The sequence below is a fragment of the Notolabrus celidotus genome, chromosome 19 (genome assembly GCF_009762535.1).
Source record: "Notolabrus celidotus isolate fNotCel1 chromosome 19, fNotCel1.pri, whole genome shotgun sequence".
Lineage (NCBI taxonomy): Eukaryota > Metazoa > Chordata > Actinopteri > Labriformes > Labridae > Notolabrus > Notolabrus celidotus.
The window spans coordinates 15,801,214-15,822,842 of NC_048290.1; the positions used below are offsets into that span (position 1 = coordinate 15,801,214).

The 21,629-nt window shown below is 40.0% G+C and overlaps 1 protein-coding gene across 5 annotated transcripts in view; it reads right to left on the reverse strand.

The window, feature by feature from the left end:
* The window catches only part of LOC117831332 (transcription factor 4-like), a 263,290-nt gene that overhangs the window by 30,823 nt on the left and 210,838 nt on the right, over window positions 1–21,629 (reverse strand). For 4 of the 5 annotated variants that reach the window (XM_034709977.1, XM_034709975.1, XM_034709976.1 and 1 more), the window contains 7 exons: window positions 12,321–12,426; window positions 11,819–11,967; window positions 11,150–11,300; window positions 6,305–6,375; window positions 6,070–6,148; window positions 1,057–1,136; window positions 706–915 (listed from right to left, as the gene is read on the reverse strand). In XM_034709977.1, the coding sequence (XP_034565868.1) occupies window positions 706–915; window positions 1,057–1,136; window positions 6,070–6,148; window positions 6,305–6,375; window positions 11,150–11,300; window positions 11,819–11,967; window positions 12,321–12,426 (846 nt within the window). The remainder of the gene's footprint in view (window positions 1–705; window positions 916–1,056; window positions 1,137–6,069; window positions 6,149–6,304; window positions 6,376–11,149; window positions 11,301–11,818; window positions 11,968–12,320; window positions 12,427–21,629) is intronic. The other variant, XM_034709978.1, reaches the window with a different exon arrangement.

Below are 21,629 nucleotides of genomic sequence, written 5' to 3' on the forward strand. Positions count from 1 at the left end.
GATCATGCTTCATGTGTAATTTTGTACCAGTGCATCGTTCAAGTTTAATTATGGAGGGCACTCCTCCACTACAAGCATACTCATCCTGTTTACTCTTCTTTTTGCGACCAGATGGCGTTATAGCAACAGTCTCCAGTGCTTCATTGAAATAATCCATTCTTGTGATTTAAGAAATCAGCTGTTTTTACCCCAAAAACTCCCCATCCTTCCACCGGTGGCAGCACCAAGCATAGACACAAGGCGGCACTGCTATCTCCGTATCACCTGGTTATAATGCGCTTCGCTGATTTGCTCAATGGATTTACCATCTTCCGGAAAACAGCAGCCGCGCCTTGCGTTTTCTGCCACAAAACATAAACTTTGACCCTGTTTCCCTAAGACTTCATCAGGTTTTTCACTGAAATGAATTTTGGAACAGAAAAAGGCTCTAATTTATTCGTTGATTGCAACCCTCAGCTCATTTTTTCCAAAATGGCATTAAACTGCTTTTGCAAATGAACTCTTCAAATATACATGGACACTTTAAATATTCTGAAGAGTAGGATCTTGAGTGACAAAATCAACTCAATTTGCATCATTTTGTATAAATGTGCATAGTTTCACCTCTAAAAAGCCACATCAGCCATAAAGCCCACTGCTCCTCTTGCCTGCAGCCTCATCTTTAGATTCAAAACCACATCATGAAAACGTGCTCTCAGGTCCTACCATGAGGGAGTGTCTGTTGGCTGACAGCAGTCCTGACCCATAGCCGCTGCTCAGAGTGCTCATGGCTCCGTTGTGCGTGTGTGCCGGCCCTATAAGGTTGTGCATGTCGCCGTGCCCGCCGCTCATACCCGTCGAGGGCCCCACCGCGTGACTCCGCAATACGTGGATGGCATCGTCCAAACGCTCCAGACGGTCCTCAATACGACTTTGCTGCAGGACGAAGGGAAACAAGAGGACATGATGAATCTCTGACTTTTAGAATACATTATTAGACGACATTTGGTTAAATGTGACCCTCCTAAAAACATATATTCCTTAAAAGTGTGGTTGAGTGTGTGTGTTTGAGCATACCAGAGAATGCAGAGGAGCCTCATAGTTTGGCGATGATGCTCCCTGTCCACCATTCCTTGACCAGACAGCTGAACTGGCAGCTAGGAGAGAGGAGACAAGGAGGAATAAGAAGATGTAGGAGGGAGACAGAAAGAGGACATAATAGGAGCAGATCTGGGAGTTTGAACTGATATTTCTTAATCAGTACAACTTTTCCTCGGGTACGACCAGCCTCTCTCCCAATGCATGATAGAAAAGTCTCATGGCACCTGCGACCCTGCACACGATAAGAGTGAACAGAAAAATGGATGGGCGTCTGCGGGGATTAAATCTAAGCCCTCCTCTCCCTTTATACATTGAAGAAAGGAACCACTTGATGTACAGCACCAAACGGCAGACAAAGCATCTTTACAGACGAGGAGTCTCTCATCGTTTCCACTTGTGGTGCTCAGACAATATCCACACAGAGACGAGGAAGAAAAGACTAAAACAAACCAACTCATATCTCATAGCAGGAATGCTAATGTCAGGCTTTTGTCTCTGAAAAGGTACAAGTGGTTGATTAGCATGAGCCCTCTGCAGAATAAACACGCTTTGTGTCTCTGTTCTTTTCTGCTTTTGTGTTCTGTCGTCGCTCTGAAGAGTCGTATCTGAATCGACAGGTCTCATTAGCTGGTAGACAGAGGAGAGACAGAGACGTGGTGTGAGAATTAACATTAATATGAGGCTCTATGACGGTCTGCTGTATGAAGGCCATTCAGCAGAGCAGGGGGATCAGTAGGATTCAAACGCACAGTAACACCACAAATATAGGAGAGGAGGTCCAGATGTGTGTTTAACATGAGACTGGTCCTGCTGGAGGTTTCTGCCTGTTAAAGGAAGTTTGTCCTTGCCACTGTAACTTGCTAAATGCTGCAAAGTGCTCTGCTCATGGTGGATTAAGATGAGATCAGACTGAGTCCTGTCTGTAAGATGGGACTGGATCATAGCTCTGTTTGGGAAGAGTCTGAGGATAACGTTTGTTGGGTTTTGGTGCTTTATAAATAAAGATTTTTTGAAGGTGGAAGCTCTCACATCAGCTCGAGATGTCTCACTGGCTTCTTTTACTCTTGGACGTGGGGAGTTTTATTGTAGTTTGATAGACACTTTATCCAAAGCTCTGGAGGAAATTAATCATATATCACAATGTGTGCAAAACAAAAACATCATGGACTGAATTTAGCTCTGCCAAATATACAATTTGATCTGCTCTATACACATTAAGTTATTGTTTTGTAGATTTTGTTGTTAATGTTTGCTTGATATTTTGCTTGTTTTTTAAAGTTTTTTTTTCCTGATCATTAGCCTCATTTTATAATTTGAATACATTTCATACACATAATACTCTCAAATTTGCACCTATGTGTCGTATGGGGAGGGAAATCGGAGTTTTAGGATAGAGGTGCGAAAATTAACGTTTGTGTGCTGGGATGTTTGATTAAACCTCCAGATTTTAAATAGAATGTTATCACGAAAAACGTATAAAAACATGTAATGTGACTCAAGATGTGACCCATAAGGATGCACTTTACATTTGTAATAGGCAAAAGTTATAAATGTGTAGACGCTGTTGACCTCCACGTGGACCAGACACTAGTGCTTATTTAAGGTCTCGGTCTTGTCTCGGAATTGAAAGCATTTTTACTCTGTCTTGTCTCGGTCTCGGACTGGGCAGACCACGACCGATGCACAGCTAAATACCTGCCACAGGATTACCACAGTCAACACCTATAACCCATCAGATAAAAACACTACAAATATTAGAAAATAAAAAAGATGTACACAACTGATGAGAATAAAAGGCTTGACAAAATAATCCTGCTCAGCTTCCGCTACGACCTCCTACCTCTCTTGAGATCACAGGCAACAGAAAACACAGTTTTAACTCTGATCTGAAGCGAAAGTTAAACTAACGACAGCCAAAGGGAAACTTAAGGGGTCAAAAGTCTCTCACAGCGCATCAAAAGAAAGGCAACAAAGACAAAACCAATCCTTGTTTGTTGCTGTTAAATAAAAAAAACAGAAGTCTTTTATTTTGTTAACTCTCATAATGATTTTTCATTGATATGTATGGTCTTGGGATTGTCTCGGTCTCGCCCTGCCTTGGTCTTGGTCTTGAATTGATCTCGATCCCTAAATGTCTTGGTCTCGGTGCACTCTGGTCTCGGACATGTCTTGGTCTCTGTTAATGTGGTCTTGACTACAACACTACCAGACACTTCTCTGGTTTAAAGACAAAACAAAAACAAAGTATAAGACTGCTTTTCTGTGTGTGAAGTGACTTTCTGCAGTGCACCTTTAACCCTGCCCATGCTCGGTTACAGTGAAGCAAAGTGTTGCTCAATCTGCGATAACTCGTCTGCATAATAAAGTAAGACGTTACCGCCTCTGTGATCATTTGTTTTGTCATCGGAGCCCAACCCCCACCTGGCAGCTTTGATCAAACGCAGGTAATTCTCACATTCTTGTTCTCCTCTGTTCTCCTCTCACCTCCTCTCTGTCCTCACCCCTGATCTCTCCCTTGTAACTCGCATCTCATCTCATTAGCTCGTGTTTCTCTTTTTCATTGTCTTCCTATTTTGTCTCAGTCTTTTTTCTCCCCTCTCCCCTTTATTCATATTACATGCTCATTTCCATATGCTAATTAATGAATAATCACCTGGGTACATTCATGTGCAAATACAAATATATGTATTAAACGCCACGGTAAATTATTCCGAGTCCAACACGGTAAAACACCCTTGCAGAATTAGCCTTGGATATCAATTTGCATGTAGTTTGCTCTAATAGGCTTCATTCCTAATTTGTAAAAAGTGGAGTAACTCTGACACAATGATAAACACCAATTATGGTTTAGCAGGCAATATCCCAGGCAGCTATAATGACGAGGAGGAGGAGAAGAAAGAGGGGGAGTGGGGGACTCGTGTTTGCAGAGCCGGTAGGTTTGTGAGCGATTTGTCGAGTTGGTGCTCGTAATTAAAGCTATCAGTCACAAGGCGCGGCACAGAAATATCAAACGGTGTGTGTAGCGGCGACAATTAGAGACAAATTCGACACAACTATTATTAGGAAAAGTCATTTTTCACTTTAAGGAGCAGGAAGAGTTTACAATATTAGCCTGGAGGAGGAGTAATTGGAGGGAATAATAGGAGGACAAGGCGGGGGATGGAGGGGAGACGGGGCTGTTATGTTTTCTCATTGTTTTATCTTATGCCAAGTTATTGCACTTTAAAGCTGAATCCCCTTTAATGGAAAACATAAAGCTATACCGCTTCATTTTATTGTTTCTGTTACTTTGTTTTAATATACTTTTTATTCATTTACTCACATTTCTTACTTTAGTTTTTACCAGAGCTGTACAATAGTTTATAATAAAGTCTGTAGTCTTCAGGAAACATCCCAGTATTGGTCCATTTCTTGTCTTCAGTCCTTTGAAACCAGTTACAGTCGCACTCCAAGCCTCTTGAGGCCACCTCAGGTCAAGTTTAAGTCCTTTTAAAGGTGTCAAAGTCCAGTCCAAAGTCGTTTTAAACCAGCAAAGTCATGGTTCTTTATAACTGGTGCAAGTGGAAAATGTTCAATTAAACCAGTGCAAGACTTGTCCTAATTTTAAGTTAAAAGTCATGTTCTTTTAAAAAACACAAGTCCATCTCAAAGTTATTTAAAATCAAAGTCAAGGCCTCAGTCTTTTGAAACAAGTCCATGTCTTTTCTTGAGTCGTCTGAAGTCAGTTTTGGTCAAGTTAAAGTCATTTGGACTAAGTCTGGTCTCAGGTCATTTAAATCTGGTCTAAGGTAAGACTTAAATCATGTCACAAAGGTCGGATATCAAGTTAATTGAATAACCTTTAAGTAGGTCCTAGTACTTAGTACTTTGAAACAAATCCTTGTATGTTTTTTTGTCATTTGAAACCAGTTCCAGTCAAGTCTAAAGTGACATGAAGCTGGTCCAAGTTTATCCCAAATCTTGACCAAAATAAATACAAGGTCTAATTCAGTTCTTATTTGAGTCTCGTGTTACTTTAAACAAGGTCAAATGAGGTATTTTACCTTTAAAACTTGCTCAATTTGGCACCAATTGAGTCCAAGTCTTGAGTAATTTATGAGACAAGACTCCAATATATTGAAACCAGTGTAGTCAAGTCTGAAGTCTTATGAAACAAGTCCAAATATTTGTTATTTTCATGACAAAAGTTCAAGTCCAGTCTAAAGTCCTTGAGACTGGAGAAGTGTTGAAGTCAAGTCAACCACATTATTTCAAGACTTTAATCACTGAATCATGTATCTAGCTAGAAACAAGTTTGGTGTCATTTAAAACCAATTGAATTTGGGTCTTGTGTTAATTGAAACAAGTTCATATTATGTCTTGCATCATTTAGTCAAGTCCATGTCTGGTCACAAGCCCTTTTAAGTCACGCCAAGTCAATTCTAGTTCAAGTCAAGCCTTCTTTAGGGATTTGAAAAAAGTTCAAGTGAAGTTCAAGACAAGTCTCAAGTCCCTTGAAACACTTTAAGTCCAGAGTACTTGAAAAAAGTCCAGGTCTGTATTAAAGCACTTACAAGCACACTGCAGGTCTTACAAAAAACACAAATCCTTGTACCAAGTCTTTTAAATCAAGTACCAGTCAAGTCTCAAGTCTGACGCAACAGGTCCAAGTCTTTTTGTAAGTCTTGGACAACAAATCAAAGTTATATCTTGAGTATTTTCCAGCGATTCCCATACCTTAAGTCAAATCTTAAGTCATTGAGATGAGCTCAAGTCAGGTCTGTAATCATTCAGTTCAAGTTAGGTTTTGTGTCATTTGAAACAAGTTCAAGTTCCATCTTGAGTCAATGAAACAAGTTTGAGTCAGGTCTGAAGTAATCAAAGACGGGGTCAGGTCAAGTCTAGTTCAACAAGTCCAAGTCAGCTCTGCTTTTATTCCATCTGCACTTGTTGGTTCATATGTCAGTGTAGATGCTGTGCTGTGATTGGAGGATAAGAGAAATGTACTACCTGTGAGGGAGGGAGGCGAGCCGACTGGGGTGGAGGGATTTGACGAGAAGCTGTTGTTTGTGTGGTCTGGAGAGTAAATCTGAAGAGCACGAAAGAAGCATTAAAACTTAGATACAGTTGAACAGAGGAGAGATTATTTCTGAAATCACAAAGCACTCGTACAAAGTGAACATGTCTCTAACATCTGTACGTGTTTGATTGTTTGTTCGTGTGTGTTTGTATGAGCTGTACTTACGGATGCGAGTGCTTTCCCTAAGGCGTCTCCTGTCTGAGAGCTGCTGGCTGCTGAGCTCTGTGCTCTGTTAGCTGTGACACACAAACACACACATGGAAAAAAGATGGATGTATTTTTGTAAATAAGGATGTTGTTAACTAAATATTTTAATTAATCTGTCCTTTTCTCCGTCCACAGTCCATCAGTTCCACACTCAACACATTATAATACACACGATACAGAGATCCAATTCTTTTACTTTTGTGAATGACTTCTTTGTCCACATGAGGCAAACACTTTTAAACCCTTTCTTACTTTTTTCTTACATTGCAGGAAATAAAACAAGAAGAAGAAGAAGAAGCTCCCCGTTCATTTTGAAACATGTGATTTTTACCCAATGTCCAGTTTGCTGCTAATTATTTGAAATGATACTTCGTTTTGATCACATCTTTAAGAAATATGCATGCATTTGGACAGATACCTCCTTTCAAAATAATCATCTCACTATACAAACATATGCAGACAGCATGGGACCAACCCTTCAGTAGCTTGTCTCAATAGGCATCACTTAACTAGAACACCTGCAGCCAGAGCTGATGGAAGCTGTGGTGATGACGCTAACGTGACAGCGCAAATGTGACAGTGCCCTGAGCGGGTTTATCCAGATCTTTACTGTTATCGATCCTGGTGATAGGTTGGATGCAGAAATTTAGAAACTTTGGAACTTATGCACATTTTAACCCACTGACTGCATGCATTAGTGTGTGTGTGTATGTGTGTATTCTAGCATGTGTGTTTGTGTGTGTTTTTGCAGAAGTTGAACTTCAGTACATCTAAATCTGTTTCACACACTTGAAAGGGACTGAGGCCAGAGAGGAAGGAAGTGACCTCACAGGACCAGATGAGCGCCCCCACACACACATGCACACATACACACATGCACTCTTGCACACACATGCACAAACTCTAACATGCTCACAGCTCATCTCTCCTGATAGCATTTCCCAGATGGAAAGTTTACGCTCGCACACACACACACACACACACACACACACACACACACACACACACACACACACACACACACACACACACACACACACACACACACACACACACACACACACACACACACACACAAAACAGCAAAAACACACATCCTTTCATGGCAAATGAATCCATTATAGAAATTGGCAAGCTGGACTTCTTTAAGGTGTCAGAGAGTGAGGGAGAGAGAGAGAGGGAGAGACAAAGTCAGAGAAGGAGAGAAGGGGAAAGAGAGAAGGAAAGAGAGAGAGGGAGACTGAGAGAGGGAGAGCAATAGAAGGAAAGGAAGAAAGAGAGAGAAGGGGGAGAGAGAGAGAGAGAGAGAGAGAGAGAGAGAGAGAGAGACAGGAAGCAGCATATGTTTTGGGGTTAAAGCCTCATGTCTCACTCACGCCATACCACTGGCCTAGTAAACCATCCAAGGGATTACTGTTAGACACACACACACACACACACACACACACACACACACACACACACACACACACACACACACACACACACACACACACACACACACACCTACAAACGTATCCTGACTTGATGCATAATTTAGAACATGTGCAGGAGAAAATCTTTTTCATAAATGAGAGCTTACGGCTGCAGAGGAGGATGAAGATCAAAATGGTTTGGATGTTTTTGCTGTTTTAAGAAAGTATGTCTGCTAATATCACTTTGCATCATATATATCATTGGCTTATATCCATACTACTACCAAAATCGGTTATGCAATGTGTGTTTTTCTTTCATACACTTTGCATATTGTGCTTTTATATAGAAATTCCAGGCGCCATGCTCGCTGTGATGTAAGAGATTTGGTTTGATAGCTTTAAAGCTGCGAGTCAGTACAAGCTGACTGTATGAGTCTGTTATTTTGTCCACAGATAAACCGATACCTTCAGGGATGGGTTACTAAAATCAAATTGCAATTATACAAATGTACAAGTGCTCTAACATGTGGATGCAGGTACGGACTGATTGCACGCATGCTAAACAATCAATCAAGATAAATATCACAAGGTCTGGGACATCTTGTCAGAATATCATGATACTAAACTGGTCTTGCCCGTTCTCCATAAAATTATTGCTCGCATCAAATTCAACTGTAGAGCCGATCACCACATATCTCTCTGATACTAATGGCTCATTATTGGCCTGTCCAGGATATAAACGTACTTTATTAATCCTCTTGGGGAAATTACATTTTTCCACTCATGTTCATTTTGATCATGCTACACACACATAGTTTATGATATATTATTTACACACATGCTATGGACATGCTTCGGAACATTTTTTTCCTTAAATAAATGAGTGTGGTTAATATCTCCTAAGTGCGGCCCTCTGTCATTGTTATCGACAAAGATGATGTAAGAACTCCTGTCCCTTTTTTATTCTGATTTGTTATTGAGAGAGAAGTGACACTGATGATCATAGTGCTGTCAAAAGTTGCTATTTCCAACCAACTTTTTTTGTTTTCATGACGCTGGGTGCTGAAAACACTGAACAGCATTGGTTTAGAATAGAATATAATAGCTGCCAGGATTTTTTAACAATGAATATTGAATATTGCGGACAGGATACAGGAGAGCAAGACTGAACTAACTGGTGAAGAAGGCTAGCTCAGTCCTGGACCCTGTGGAGGTGGTGGCTGACAGGACAGATTATGGCCAAGCTGTCGTCTTTGATGAACATTTATTTTCTATATATATTCTTGTTAAATTCTTGTATTGTACACCTTATTGTTTGCCGCTGTAACTCCATGAATTTCCCTGTTGTGGGACAAATAAAGGAGTATCTTATCTTATCTTATTTTATCATATCTTATCTTAAACTTTGATATTATGGGGCATTTTGTGTTTTGTTATTGTTAGGTCAGCTGATGATAGACAGGAAATGTGGGGAGAATGGACTATGGGCTCCGTATATGGGGTGCTAGGCTAAATTGGCGCCCTCAGCTTTATAAGTACCTTTGCAGGTTTCATAGTGGAGCAAAATCCATGCAGGAAATGTCCATTTTTGGTCAATGTGATTAGAAAATTCACTGAATCAGCTGCCATAAGTGCAGCCTTTAAATTTCCAATACTTAGATGAATGCTGGAATCAGATAATCCATTTCTTCTAACGGTAAGGCTCTTATTGTAACAGACGTTAGTCAATAGTACTAAACATGCACATCGTTGTAAACTCTGCATGTATGTCCTCAAGCATTCATGCGTGCACACACGTGTGTCATGTGTTCGTATTTAAACAGCAGAGACGTGTTTTTTATTAAGGTTCTTCTTGTGTTTACACTCATCTGGTCTGGCTAGTGTGTGTGCGTGCGTGCGTGTGTGTGTGATATCTTGGAGGAATGTTGGAGATGTCTTCCCATGAAAACAAACTTTCAATCTGTTTCTTATTGCTGTCCTATTTGTTCTATGAGACTCAAAGTAAGGGGTCCATATGGCATGCTGTGTGTGTTTCTGAGTCTGTGTGTGTGGAAGTGTTTGTATGTGTGTGAGTTCCTATGTGTGTGTGTGTGTGTGTGTGTGTGTGTGTGAGTCAGTAATGTCAAGGTCAAGCCGATATGTGCCATTTCTCACTGGCTGCATTCTCCCCTGACAGTAAATTTCAGTGGTTTAAATCATCCCGTTATAATCTCAGCAGGGACGTTCAGAGCCGGGTATGCGGTGGAAACGGAGAGTGTGGTCTCGCTTGTGTTTTGTTCTCCGACCAGAAATGACCAATCCTGGTCGTCTTTTAAGTTGTAACTTTGAATTGATCATGAAGTCAAAACACAAACACAACAAAAGGAACCAAAGACATCATGCAGAGATGAAAACATCAGGAACTTTAACGATGAAATAACCAGAACAGTTGAAAAACATCAAGTAGAAGTTGCTGCAGACGGTTTTATGTGAAGAACTTAAAATAGCAGAGCTTAAGAAGAATCATGTGTCAAGTCTTGTTCTGTGATTTTAACAGGTCAGTGAAGATATCAATGTGTTTCGCTGTTAAGTGTCAGAGTCTTTAGGGTGTAAAGTTAGTGCCAGTCTTAAAGGTCGGTCAAGTCAAAGTCGAGCCTCGAGGTTTAAAGTCTGAAGTCTACAGCTCTGTTCACAAAACTTCACTCTTAAGGTTTGTTTTCAAGCATTCAAACGATAAACGTGCATGAACATGTGAGCTCACAGCAGATAAATGAAACTCTCCTTTGACTCTGAGAAGTCCCATGAGGCAGTGCAAAGGTCAGAATGCCAACATGCTAATAAAGAAAAGCCCAACATGTCCGAGTTTTAATGGGCTATATGGAGGAATTGGACACAACCACCAGCTTGTGCATTATCACCATTAGACATCAATTTTTGGAACTTTAGGTGACGCCATCTTGGTTTTTTGGAGCCAAAATTGACCATATTTAGATGAGAGTCTACACACATTGCTAATCCTGCATACTTTTGTTTTGTCATCTATTTTTCACATGTTGGACCCAGAACATTAACTTTACAGGGTCATACTTGTGAAACAAACTTAACCATCTTATTTTAGTATGTTAGCATGACAACGTTTGCAAATAACTTCATAAGATGAGAACTTTCCACTTCCATGCATCTCCTGCTAAATCCAGAGGCCAATTGTTCATCACATTGAACAAATAATGAACTCTTCTGTAAAGAAACAACTTCTAATTTTGGTGACTGATGACGTTGGGGTTAAAAAGCCCATCAACCCCCGACTGGATATCAACTCTCAAAACAACATTTGACCTGTCTGTGTCTGAAACCCAGGTCCAACATCTCTTACATTCTCTTTAGAAGCACAAACACTCAGGTGACTCACGCATGATGCTTTCTGTGCCGTTGGTGGGGGCGGTACATGAGGCGGTGCTGTAGTGATTGCCGCTTCCCCCGCTCCCTCCCCCTCTGTGGAAGCTGGACATGGGAGGAAGGCTGGAGCTGATGTCTGCAGACGAGTGTGACGGGTAGCTCTGCTTCAAGACAGACGAAACAAACATGAAACTTTAGCAACAACATACAAATATATAAGTTTAAAAAAAGTTCAACAAACATTAAAGAAACTAATGGAAATAAATTCAAATTCAAAGTGCATGTGAAGTATTATTGTATCTCCAATGCATTTATTTAGCTTAAACTCTAGCTAGCTTATGTTTCATGTTAGTCCAATATAAATGGAATGATTTCAATGCTGACTTTGATTTTCATGATCTGGTTTTCATCGTTATACTTGGAATTCCAGGACTTGTTCAGTTTTTGAAGTCAGATTGGAGTGGACAAACATGAGGCCATTTTATTCCACTAAAACTTAAATATGTTGGTCGCTTGTAAATCTGTAATATTCTAAATGCATTGTTTTGCATGCAAGGTTTATTCCATGGTTAGCTCGCTTTCCTGTAAAGTGAGGATGATGTTCGCGCTTCCTTTCCTTTATATTGCATCATCTTTAGAAATCGACTTGTTAATACATACCCTGATTGACAGCTGTACTCACCAATCTGTCGTGAGGGTGAATCCCGCAGTAGGAGGAGCTCTGAGAGGGCCCGTGAGCAGAGTTCCCGCCCCCCAGCATGCTGCCATGGTAGCCCTGTTGGCCCATACTGCTACTACTGCTACTCCAGGGATCGCCGCTGTGGTGACCGTCTGATAGAGAGATACAGGGAGGCAAAGAGAGGTACATGATGCTCTGTTGCTGTTTTTTTTTATTATTGTTGCCTGTATGCATTAGAAAAAGCAAAAGTGCATCAACATTCTTGAGTGTCTTGTTGCAATAATCCAAAAGGACCCAAAGGATAAAATATATCATCCTGTGTGTTTGTTCCATACGTTAGGATCCCTCTCTGCTTCTAAAGCCACAAACCAAAAACACCAGCGTGTGATGTTGCTGTAAGAATAACTCATTTCAAAACTCATTCTGGAACCTCAAGCTGTGTTGTGTCTGTGCCTGAGTGTTTGTATGTGTGTGTTTATGTGTGTGTGTAAGCGTTTGTGTGTACCTGGCATGAAGAACGAGCTCGGGAAGCCGGAGCTGGGGGGTTTGGAGGAGGGGTAGCCCGGTGAGTCCCTGTTGTAGTCTGCTGTACTGGCAGACGGAGCGTACACCTGCAACACAAACACAGACACACAAACGTCAGTCAGGAACAAAATACGACTCCATCTCATCGCACTCGTTTGCACAGCCGTGAACACAAGACACAGAGAATGGCCACTCTCTTGTTTTCCTGTCTGAGGCTCAGCAGGAAGAGGCTCCAGACAGACATCATTTCCTTTAATGTGACGAGAAACATTTTCAACACAAGCATGAAATGCTTTTATATTGAGATGTTTTCTTCGAGCCTGAGGAGAATCTTAACATTTGGTATTGAGGTCTTTTGGTGTATATGTTTTATTTGAAAATGGGTTCATTAAAACTTCTTATTTTTTTATTTTATTAAATAATAAATGTTATAATAAGTTAATAAGTTCTTTATTATCCAGTTCATCAAATTAAACTAAATATTATGTATAATTAAATTTATGTTTATTTCTTGTTTAAAAATGTTGAAGAAACATTTAAGAGTAAAAAAATTTACAATGTTTTAAAAGTTTTAAAGAATACTTGAAATTAACTTAAATACATGAATTTTATTTGTAAACTATTGAAAGATACATAAATGTAGATTATTACTAATGTTCGCTTTATTTAAATTTGCTATTATTATTTTGTATTATTGTATCATTTCTCAATTATTCTTTCTGCAATTATTATTATTTTTGTTATTATTTGTAATTATTATTATTATAATCATATTATTAAAGTTTATTATTATTATCATTATTATTATTGTTAATTATTATTATTTAACAAATAATAAAATAATTTCACTTTTTTTAAGTGGAAAAGATGCAAAAGTGAGATATTATTTTTTAGATGTATTACACTTTTCTCATATTGCTCATTTTTAAAAAAAAAGAAAAGCCTACAATTGTGTCAAAAAAACTCTAATATTCACAAAAATACATATTTGAAAATGTATTTACATCATATTTCTCCTTGAATTTTTTTTAATTCTCATGAGAAAAAGCAAATTCTACAATGGATACTAAAACCAATCAAACAAGAACAAACACGTAGTTCACAGTAATGACCCACATCCTGCCAGCTCTACTTTTACTACTTTAATGACAAAAACAAAAGCAAAGCAGAGATTTTCAGATCATCTCCTCTCACAGCATCATCATCATCATCATCATCGCAGCAAACATGCAGACAAACGTGAGACTGCACACACAACCAGCGGCCTGTCATCAGTGGAAACAGGTGACGCTCCTCCTCAGCAGCACAGTGGCTGCATGAGAACACAATGCCTGTGTTTGGTCATGCCTTCGACTGGGGGTCCCCACAGCATGCCTCTGCGTGCGTTTGTGGGAGTCTGTGTGTGTGTGTGTGTGTGTGTGTGTGCATAGCGTGCGAACACTCAGCCATGACGCTAGCTTGCGCTGCATGACGCAAACCCTGGAACAGCTGTTGAGAGCGCTCTTCTCTCCCCTCCGTCTCCCACTGACTCACATCAAAATGAAAAAACGACTCCACAGCTACACCTAATCCACCTCCATCCCCTCAGAACCAGAGACAACGTTCAGAGTATTTGCATACACATGGAGGACAGATGTGGTAAAACAGAATCTGATGATAAAGCATAGACAGAAGGAACAAAAGGAGAAGATGAAAAAAGAAACACTTTGGGGCAATATAAAAAACATCATCTCACTTCCCACACTCCCTGAGAGGAATTATTAAAAACAGAAAAACAGCCTCAAACTGTTTCAAACTAAAAACTCCTGACGCTGAAAGCCTGCTGATTGGCTCAAAGCTTATGCACTGGTGCTGCTTTTTTTGCATCCATGTCCTGAACTCCTAAAGGTAATGATCACAACAACACAACTTCACTGTGAAGAGAATCAAATGTGGCTCTTCTATAAACTGAAGGTACACTACCAGTCAAAAGTTTGGAAACACCTTCACATTCAAGGGTTTGTATTTATTGTAATTATTTGAAACACTGTAGATTAATCAAAAGACATCAAAACTATGAAAGAACATATATGGAATTATTTAATGAAAAAAAAAAGTGTTAAACAAAGCAGAATATGTTTTATATTTTAGATTCTGTAAAGTAGCCCCCTTTTTCCTTCATGACAGTTTTGCACACTCTTGGTATTCTCTCAGTCTGCTTCATGAAGTGGTCTCCTGGAATGGTTTCTAATTAACATGAGCCTTGTCAAGAGTTCATTTGTAGAATGACTTGCCTTCTTAATGTGTTTGAGACCATCAGTTGTGTTGTTCAGAGGTAGGGTTAGTACACAATGGATAGCCCTATTTGACTACTGTTGTAATCCAGATTATGGCAAAACCATATTATTTCATAGTTTTGATGTCCTCAGTATTAATCCTCAATGTGGAAAATAATTCAAATAAATAAAAACCATTGAATGAGAGGTCACCCTGTATGGTGTTGTCCTATGCTCTAGAACAGCTGTGTTCCAGGTTATAGTCTGTGTCGGCTGTATGTATTTCCTGAAGCAATTTGTAGTAGAAAGACGTAGAGACATCCAAAAAACAAAAATCAAATCTTTGGAGGAGTGGGAAAGACTGGAAACTGTGGGAATGAGGGCTGCAATCAGGAAACAACCCACCCACACACACACAAAGTAACACACACGCACGCACACAAACCCATTGACAAACACATCTTGCAGACAAACTTAAATGAACAGATGTAAGGTGCTAAGAGAAGCTAATTAGTGGGGAAAGGTTTGTTCCTTCCCACAATGCACCTTGCAGGAGTTCAAGGTGCTTCCAAATCCTCCACTTGCTGCACTTTCTCATACTAACACACACAACACACACATACAAACACACACACACGGACACACAGACACACACACACACACACACACACACACACACACACACTGAACACAGTGTCTGTAAATGTCATCAGGGCTAACTATGATCCCCTACACTTCCTCCTCCTCCTCCTCCTCCTCCTCCTCCTCCCCTCTGAGAACTGACTTTGTGAGCTGATGATAAAACCACATTTATTGACCCAAAGCCTGTACAACAAGATGCACATGCACACACACACACACACACACACAAAGACACACACACATACATACACACATGCTTGTGTTGTTCCTGCTGAAATTATTAAGATTTATGTCTCATGCCGTGACAGCCATATTTTCCCAGTGAATGTGTTGTTATGACCAGTGACGAAAGGCTGCAATTTGTGTGTATGTGGCTGTATGTGTATGTGTGTGTGTGTGTGTGTGTGTGTGTGTGTGTGTGTGTGTGTGTGTGTGTGTGTGTGTGTGAATGTGTGTGTGTGTGTTTCAGACAGACAGGAACAGGTGCAGTGTGTGTTCAAGTCTGAGGAATGTAGAGAGATACAATAACAACCTTGCTTCCTGCAGTCTGAAACACACACACACACACACACACACACACACACACACACACACACACACACACACACACACACACACACACACACACACACACACACACAGTAGTATCAGTATTCCCACAGTTAGCAAGTGGACCTTCAGCCAATCAGAGAAACTCTCAGCAGTGTTTTCATTGCACTGAAAACTGGAGAACCTCAAACCACAAAGAAAACATGAACCACAGGAGGACTTCAGAGACTCTCTGATCACTCATCTTTACTTGTTTCACGTGTTTCATGTCACATATGAAGATAATGTTTGAACTTTAATTCAGATGTTTCTTTTTATAGAGTTGTTATTTGTTCATGATGCTTAATGTTTGCAGCACTTTATGATTGCTTTAATGTGCCCCTCAGGGCACATTAAAGCAATCATATCGAATCATATCATAACTCATCGCATATGTATTCTATATGTAACTTTTAAAATATATTGCATTACAATATATATTGTAACTACACCGGCTGCAAAAAGACACTAAATACATGAAGGTCTAGCAGAAAATCGCCAGACTTCTCACCTGCTGTATCACATTAGATAACCAAATGTCCAAATGACATCATGGTCTCGATCTCCATTTTCAAGGTTTTCTCTTACACAGCATGATGTTTATTTTCTTAATGATGGCCATATTTAGAATAAAATCAATGAAGAAGCAGATCTTCTCAACTATGGTAGAGGCATAGCAAATTGAATTCATGTAGACTAATGTAGTGTTTAGGGACTATTGTGTTGTTCATTGCCCATCCCTACCCCAAACCAAAAGCTTTTGGAGGCTTATCCCTCTCATGGGTCGTTCTTTTCTGCAATTGACCTTTTTGAATTGGTATGTGTTTCTTGATGTATGAAATAAATCAAATCAAATCAAATCTAACCTGCTGCAAACACGGTTATTTCTGGCTTTACAAATCCAAGATGGCAGCAGTGAATATGCGAAAAACAAGGCTTCATAAAAAATATTTTCTGTGCAAAACTGGTGAAAACTCCACATTAAGAAGATCAAGTTTTATTTCAGTCCAAAAAGTACTTACACTTACAAATTTTCCCCCCATGTGTGGGAAAGAGTCGTCTCTGACAGAAATCTGAGGAGCACCAATAAAACCTCTTCTCTCCTGGATCAAAAACAAAGACCAGTTCAGCTTCTCCAGAACAATGACAGATGTGTTCAGAGGAAATGACTGTTGTCTGTTTTGTAAGAGGATAATCTGCAAAACATCAGAAACCTAATCCCTAAGAAGCTTTTGTGTAACCTGTTAGGACGTAATATTTGACTGATTTGTATCAATAGAGGACAATTATTATACTTTTCAACTACAGTTTCAAACTGCTTTACAACGACACATCCCCCTGAGAGATGATTCTTAGTGGAGCTATCGAAACTCACAAAATGTTTGTGGAGAAAGCAGCCGTGCACGAAACCAAACATCAGGTACAAACGCAGAGACAGCAGCTGAATGTTCAGAAGTCAAAACAAAACATATCACCAATAAAGTTTGTCATTTTTCATCCGCCACATGTCCACGAGATTTTTAAAGTCTGCACTTTGCACTTTAATTCACTGCAAGATGCAAACTGGTATCTTTAAAATAATATGATATTTAGATGAAAATAAGCGTAATGATAAGTCACAAAGCCAAAAGTTGTCAATGATGTCCAATTAAGTCCAAACTGCTCATATAGTTAGAGAAAATGGAGAAAAAGGAAACAAACATGACTGTGGGGGATAATATTGAATAATCATTGCAGCCTTTAAACGAGTGACAGAGAGGAAAGAAAGAAAGAAAGTTGAATTCTTTCTGCAGAGTTTCAGTTATAACTAACAGAGCTGGAAAAGCTGCCGGGCCCTGAAGGGGTCCGTTCTGTGGAAAAACAATAAATGGAACAAGGTGAAATGTTAAAAGTTGGATGCAGATGAAAAGACAGTAAACGGAAACAAAAGAGAGAAAAATGGAACAAAAGAAAGGAAGAAAAAAGAAGCAGGCTTTGTGTCTTTGTTTCTTGTTTGATGCTTCATCTCTTCGTTATTGTCTCCAAATGTGGGGAGCATCTGTTCAACCTCCCTGAGTCTCCTTCAGCTACAACGCTTGTATAGATGAAGAGGAGAGAGGAGGATGATAAGGAGAGGAAGGAAAGTCCTCCTGATCTACCTTCGTCCTCATAACGTCTGACCTGAACTCTCACACTCTCAAACACAAACCAGTCAGGGATGTTTCGATAAACCGTGTCATTCAGACGTGTTTGTATCAAAGACTCAGAGCGTCTCAACGCAGCTGGATGTTAATGCAAAGAGAAAAACATCACTGGAGGTAATGAGGAATGAAATAGAGATGCTCCTTGTTACATAGTTGGAAACATTACGTGGTAAGAATGGCTTCAGAGGAACAACACTGAGGCCCATTCCCTTCCTCTGGTGGGCCTCCCCCTGGTTCTGCTGTGCCCTCCGCTGAGTTTAACAAAGCAGAGAGGACATGATGTAACCCTCACCCCCAAACTGATGTTCACACAAAGATCTATTCACATCATGGGTAGAAAGTTTCTAAAATGTTTGTCACAGAGACTACATTACAAAAACGTAATGCCTATACACTCTTTGCATGATCATTTGCCAAAACACGGGACTCTTTTCTCTGCTCCATCTGCCAAATTTCCATGATCCACTTCCTTCATTTGCAAAACATTAAATAAGTTTTGCTCCTGAACTTTTTTTTCTGCATCTGAAAGTCCTTCATTACCCCTCAAATATCTCAAGAAACCAGATCCTTTATCATATCCTGAAGCATGCCTTACATAGGCATAAGTTGAGGTATGGATAAGTTAGGTAAACGGATGAATTGGGATCAGGCCATCGAGGCAACATGCTATTCTAAAATTCCTGGAGCTCATTGATCAACCACCAGGATGTGTTCTCCAAATGTCTCTCAATGAAAGATGTTTACATTTTCAGACATCTTCAAGGACCACAGAGGCCAAAGCTGTCTGCATGGACTGATGATAAAATGATGTATCTCAATTAGATATTTCATCTTTGACCACACCGGTCACCACTGCACTTATTAGACTGTAAGTGTGCAAAATGTACTCACACGATTAATCTAATTGCAATTACAAGCTTGATGTGAGAATCATAGACTGTATAAATAATGGACGTAGTATCCGTGACGTCACCCATCTGTTCCTGAGCGTTGTTTAGAAGCCAATCGATGGAGGCATCCGTATTGGAAATGCTGAACTCAACCAGGCAGAGTGTGACGTAAAGGGGCGGAGTTTGAGCCTCCTAGCCAATAGCTATGTGTTCCCGACCGGGAGTCACGTCAGTCATGTCCTTATTTGGGCAAAAACTCATAATCTTAATATCTTCTGAACCATCACGTTAGAAAAAAATTCACCCCCGTACAGTGTGTGCCGATAGAGAAATTAGCTACTGTAGCCAAGCCGTTTTTTGAACCAGGCTGTAAACATGTTTATTAATGCTGCAAAGATCGTCTTTTTCCCATTCATGTCTATATGGTTTCCAGTGTTTCTGCAGCCAGCCTCAAGTGGATTCTCGATGTATTGCAGTTTATAACACTTCCGCATGGGCTTCATCGTTTGAGACCGGAGGTTGCCTCTTGGTGAGAATATGCAAAAATATCTAGAACTGCACAAAAGGCTGCAATTTCTGACTAAATAAAGTGCTCTGACTGTTTGGAGTCTGTTTGGTTACATTCATCAGTTGCTCGGACAATGTGTGCTTGACTACTGTTGTAATCCAGATTATAGTAAAACCAGATCATTTCATAGTTTTGATGTCTTCAGTATTAATCTACAATGTCGAAAATAATTAAAATAAATAAAATCCATTGAATGAGAAGGTGTGTCCAAACTTTTGACAGGTAGTGTACATACCTAGAAAACTATCAATTATCTCTGCATGCATCTTTATAACTAAGCAATAGACTCATAAAACCATTAATAACATCACAACCGCAATATTATCCACTATAACCACATTAGCACAATCATTAAATCATGCAGAACTAAACTTAAAGATCAAATACACATTGAGGACACAACGTGAAAATGAGAGCAAACGTATTTGGGAAAGCAAGGAAATGAAAGCGCGTACAGGAACACATCACTCTCTCTCTCTCTCTCTCTCTCTCTCTCTCTCTCTCTACATTCGTGTTTCTGTTTGAAATAACTCAAACATTAAATCTCTGCATTCAGCCTCATTAATATTTATCAATGAAACACTTTCATTGACAGACGGACGGAAACAGAAGAAGAAGAAAAAATCCTCTCTTTTTTTGGAAAACGCCTTAAAATGTCTCTCTCTCTCACACACACTCACACACACACACAGTTTACAGCGCTTCATCCAAAGCAGATGTGCTGGAATGTGAACACTCAAAGGAGCAGTCACGAAACCTCTTGACAGACACACACACACATTCGTATACACACACACAGACGTATACACACACACAGAGTCGGCTGCACCTGTGCCTGTCCAATTTTTCCTCTCTTTGTTTCGCTCCCTCCCTCCCCCCCCCTCCGCCTCCTCCTCCTCTCTGTCCTCTCCTCTCTCATTTCCAACAGGCTGGCTTCACTTTCATCTCGTCTTTATTCACCTTCACACAAAGTGTTTAACACCACAGTGTGTGAAAACAGCGTAGACACACACACACACAGAAGAGTGTACGACTGAGCTATTTTAACAATGAAGGACTCAATGACGTCGTTTATTAACTCAGACTTCACTTCTTTCTCCTCACAAGTGATGATTTGCTCTTTTTTATTCTAATCTGCTTCCATAAACTTCATCTAACGTCTCCCCTCCTCTCTCCACCTGTAGACGCTTGTTTCATCTACGTTTAACGCTCACGCCGCCGAGCACTCCCAGCCCGTTCAGAGGCAGATGTGGGAAAGCGAATCAAACGCCCTGCAGACGGATCAAACATATTTTTTGGGGGGGGTTTCTGTTTTTTAGATGTATTTTTATAGCGGAGATCTGAGCAACGGCCTCAGAATCCTCTGAAGGTTAATTACGTCCATGATTCAAAACACATGGAGGGAAAAACTGCGTGTGTGTGAGTGCGTGTGTGTGTGTGAGAAAGCGGAAGGAAATCCCACCCACCACCTCCGAGCCGGGCCCTTTATTCTACCAACCTGCAATTGCACTAATGTGAACCAGATGTGCACACACTCGTGCACGCGCGCGCACACACACACACACACGCACACACGCACATGCAAACGGACTCAGAGTTTTGAGCATGGCTGCCTAATTGACTCCATATGATGCAGCAAAGAGAGAGAGAAAGGAAAGAGTAAAGAGAAAGGCAAAGTTTTGAAGAAGATAGAAACACTGACTTCAATTTAGAGGAAGAGAGAATTAAAAGATGGTGAGACAGACAGGAAAAAGAGAGATATGAGGAAGGAAGAGGAGAGGAAGAAAGAGAAATAGACTTTGGATTGAAAGATGGTCATTAAAAAAGTTGAAGACCAAAATACACAACTCAGAAAACTGAAATGTGAGAAACGTCAGGAAAAAGAATTTAAAAAAGCACAACTAAAAGAGGAGAGGATACAAACAGATGTCCAACAGGATTTAAGTGAGAGAAAGAAAGTATAAGTTTGGAAATTTTGACATAAAAAGGGAAAGATTCGAGCTGTAAAAAGCATCACCAGACGATAAACATAAAAAAGGAAAGACGAAAAACTAAAAATTAAATCAGCACTAAAAAAATCAAGTAAAAAAAACAAACAATCACATTTAAAACTATGAGTAAAGGTTGTAAACAACAACAGGAAACAAACAAACAAAAACAGAA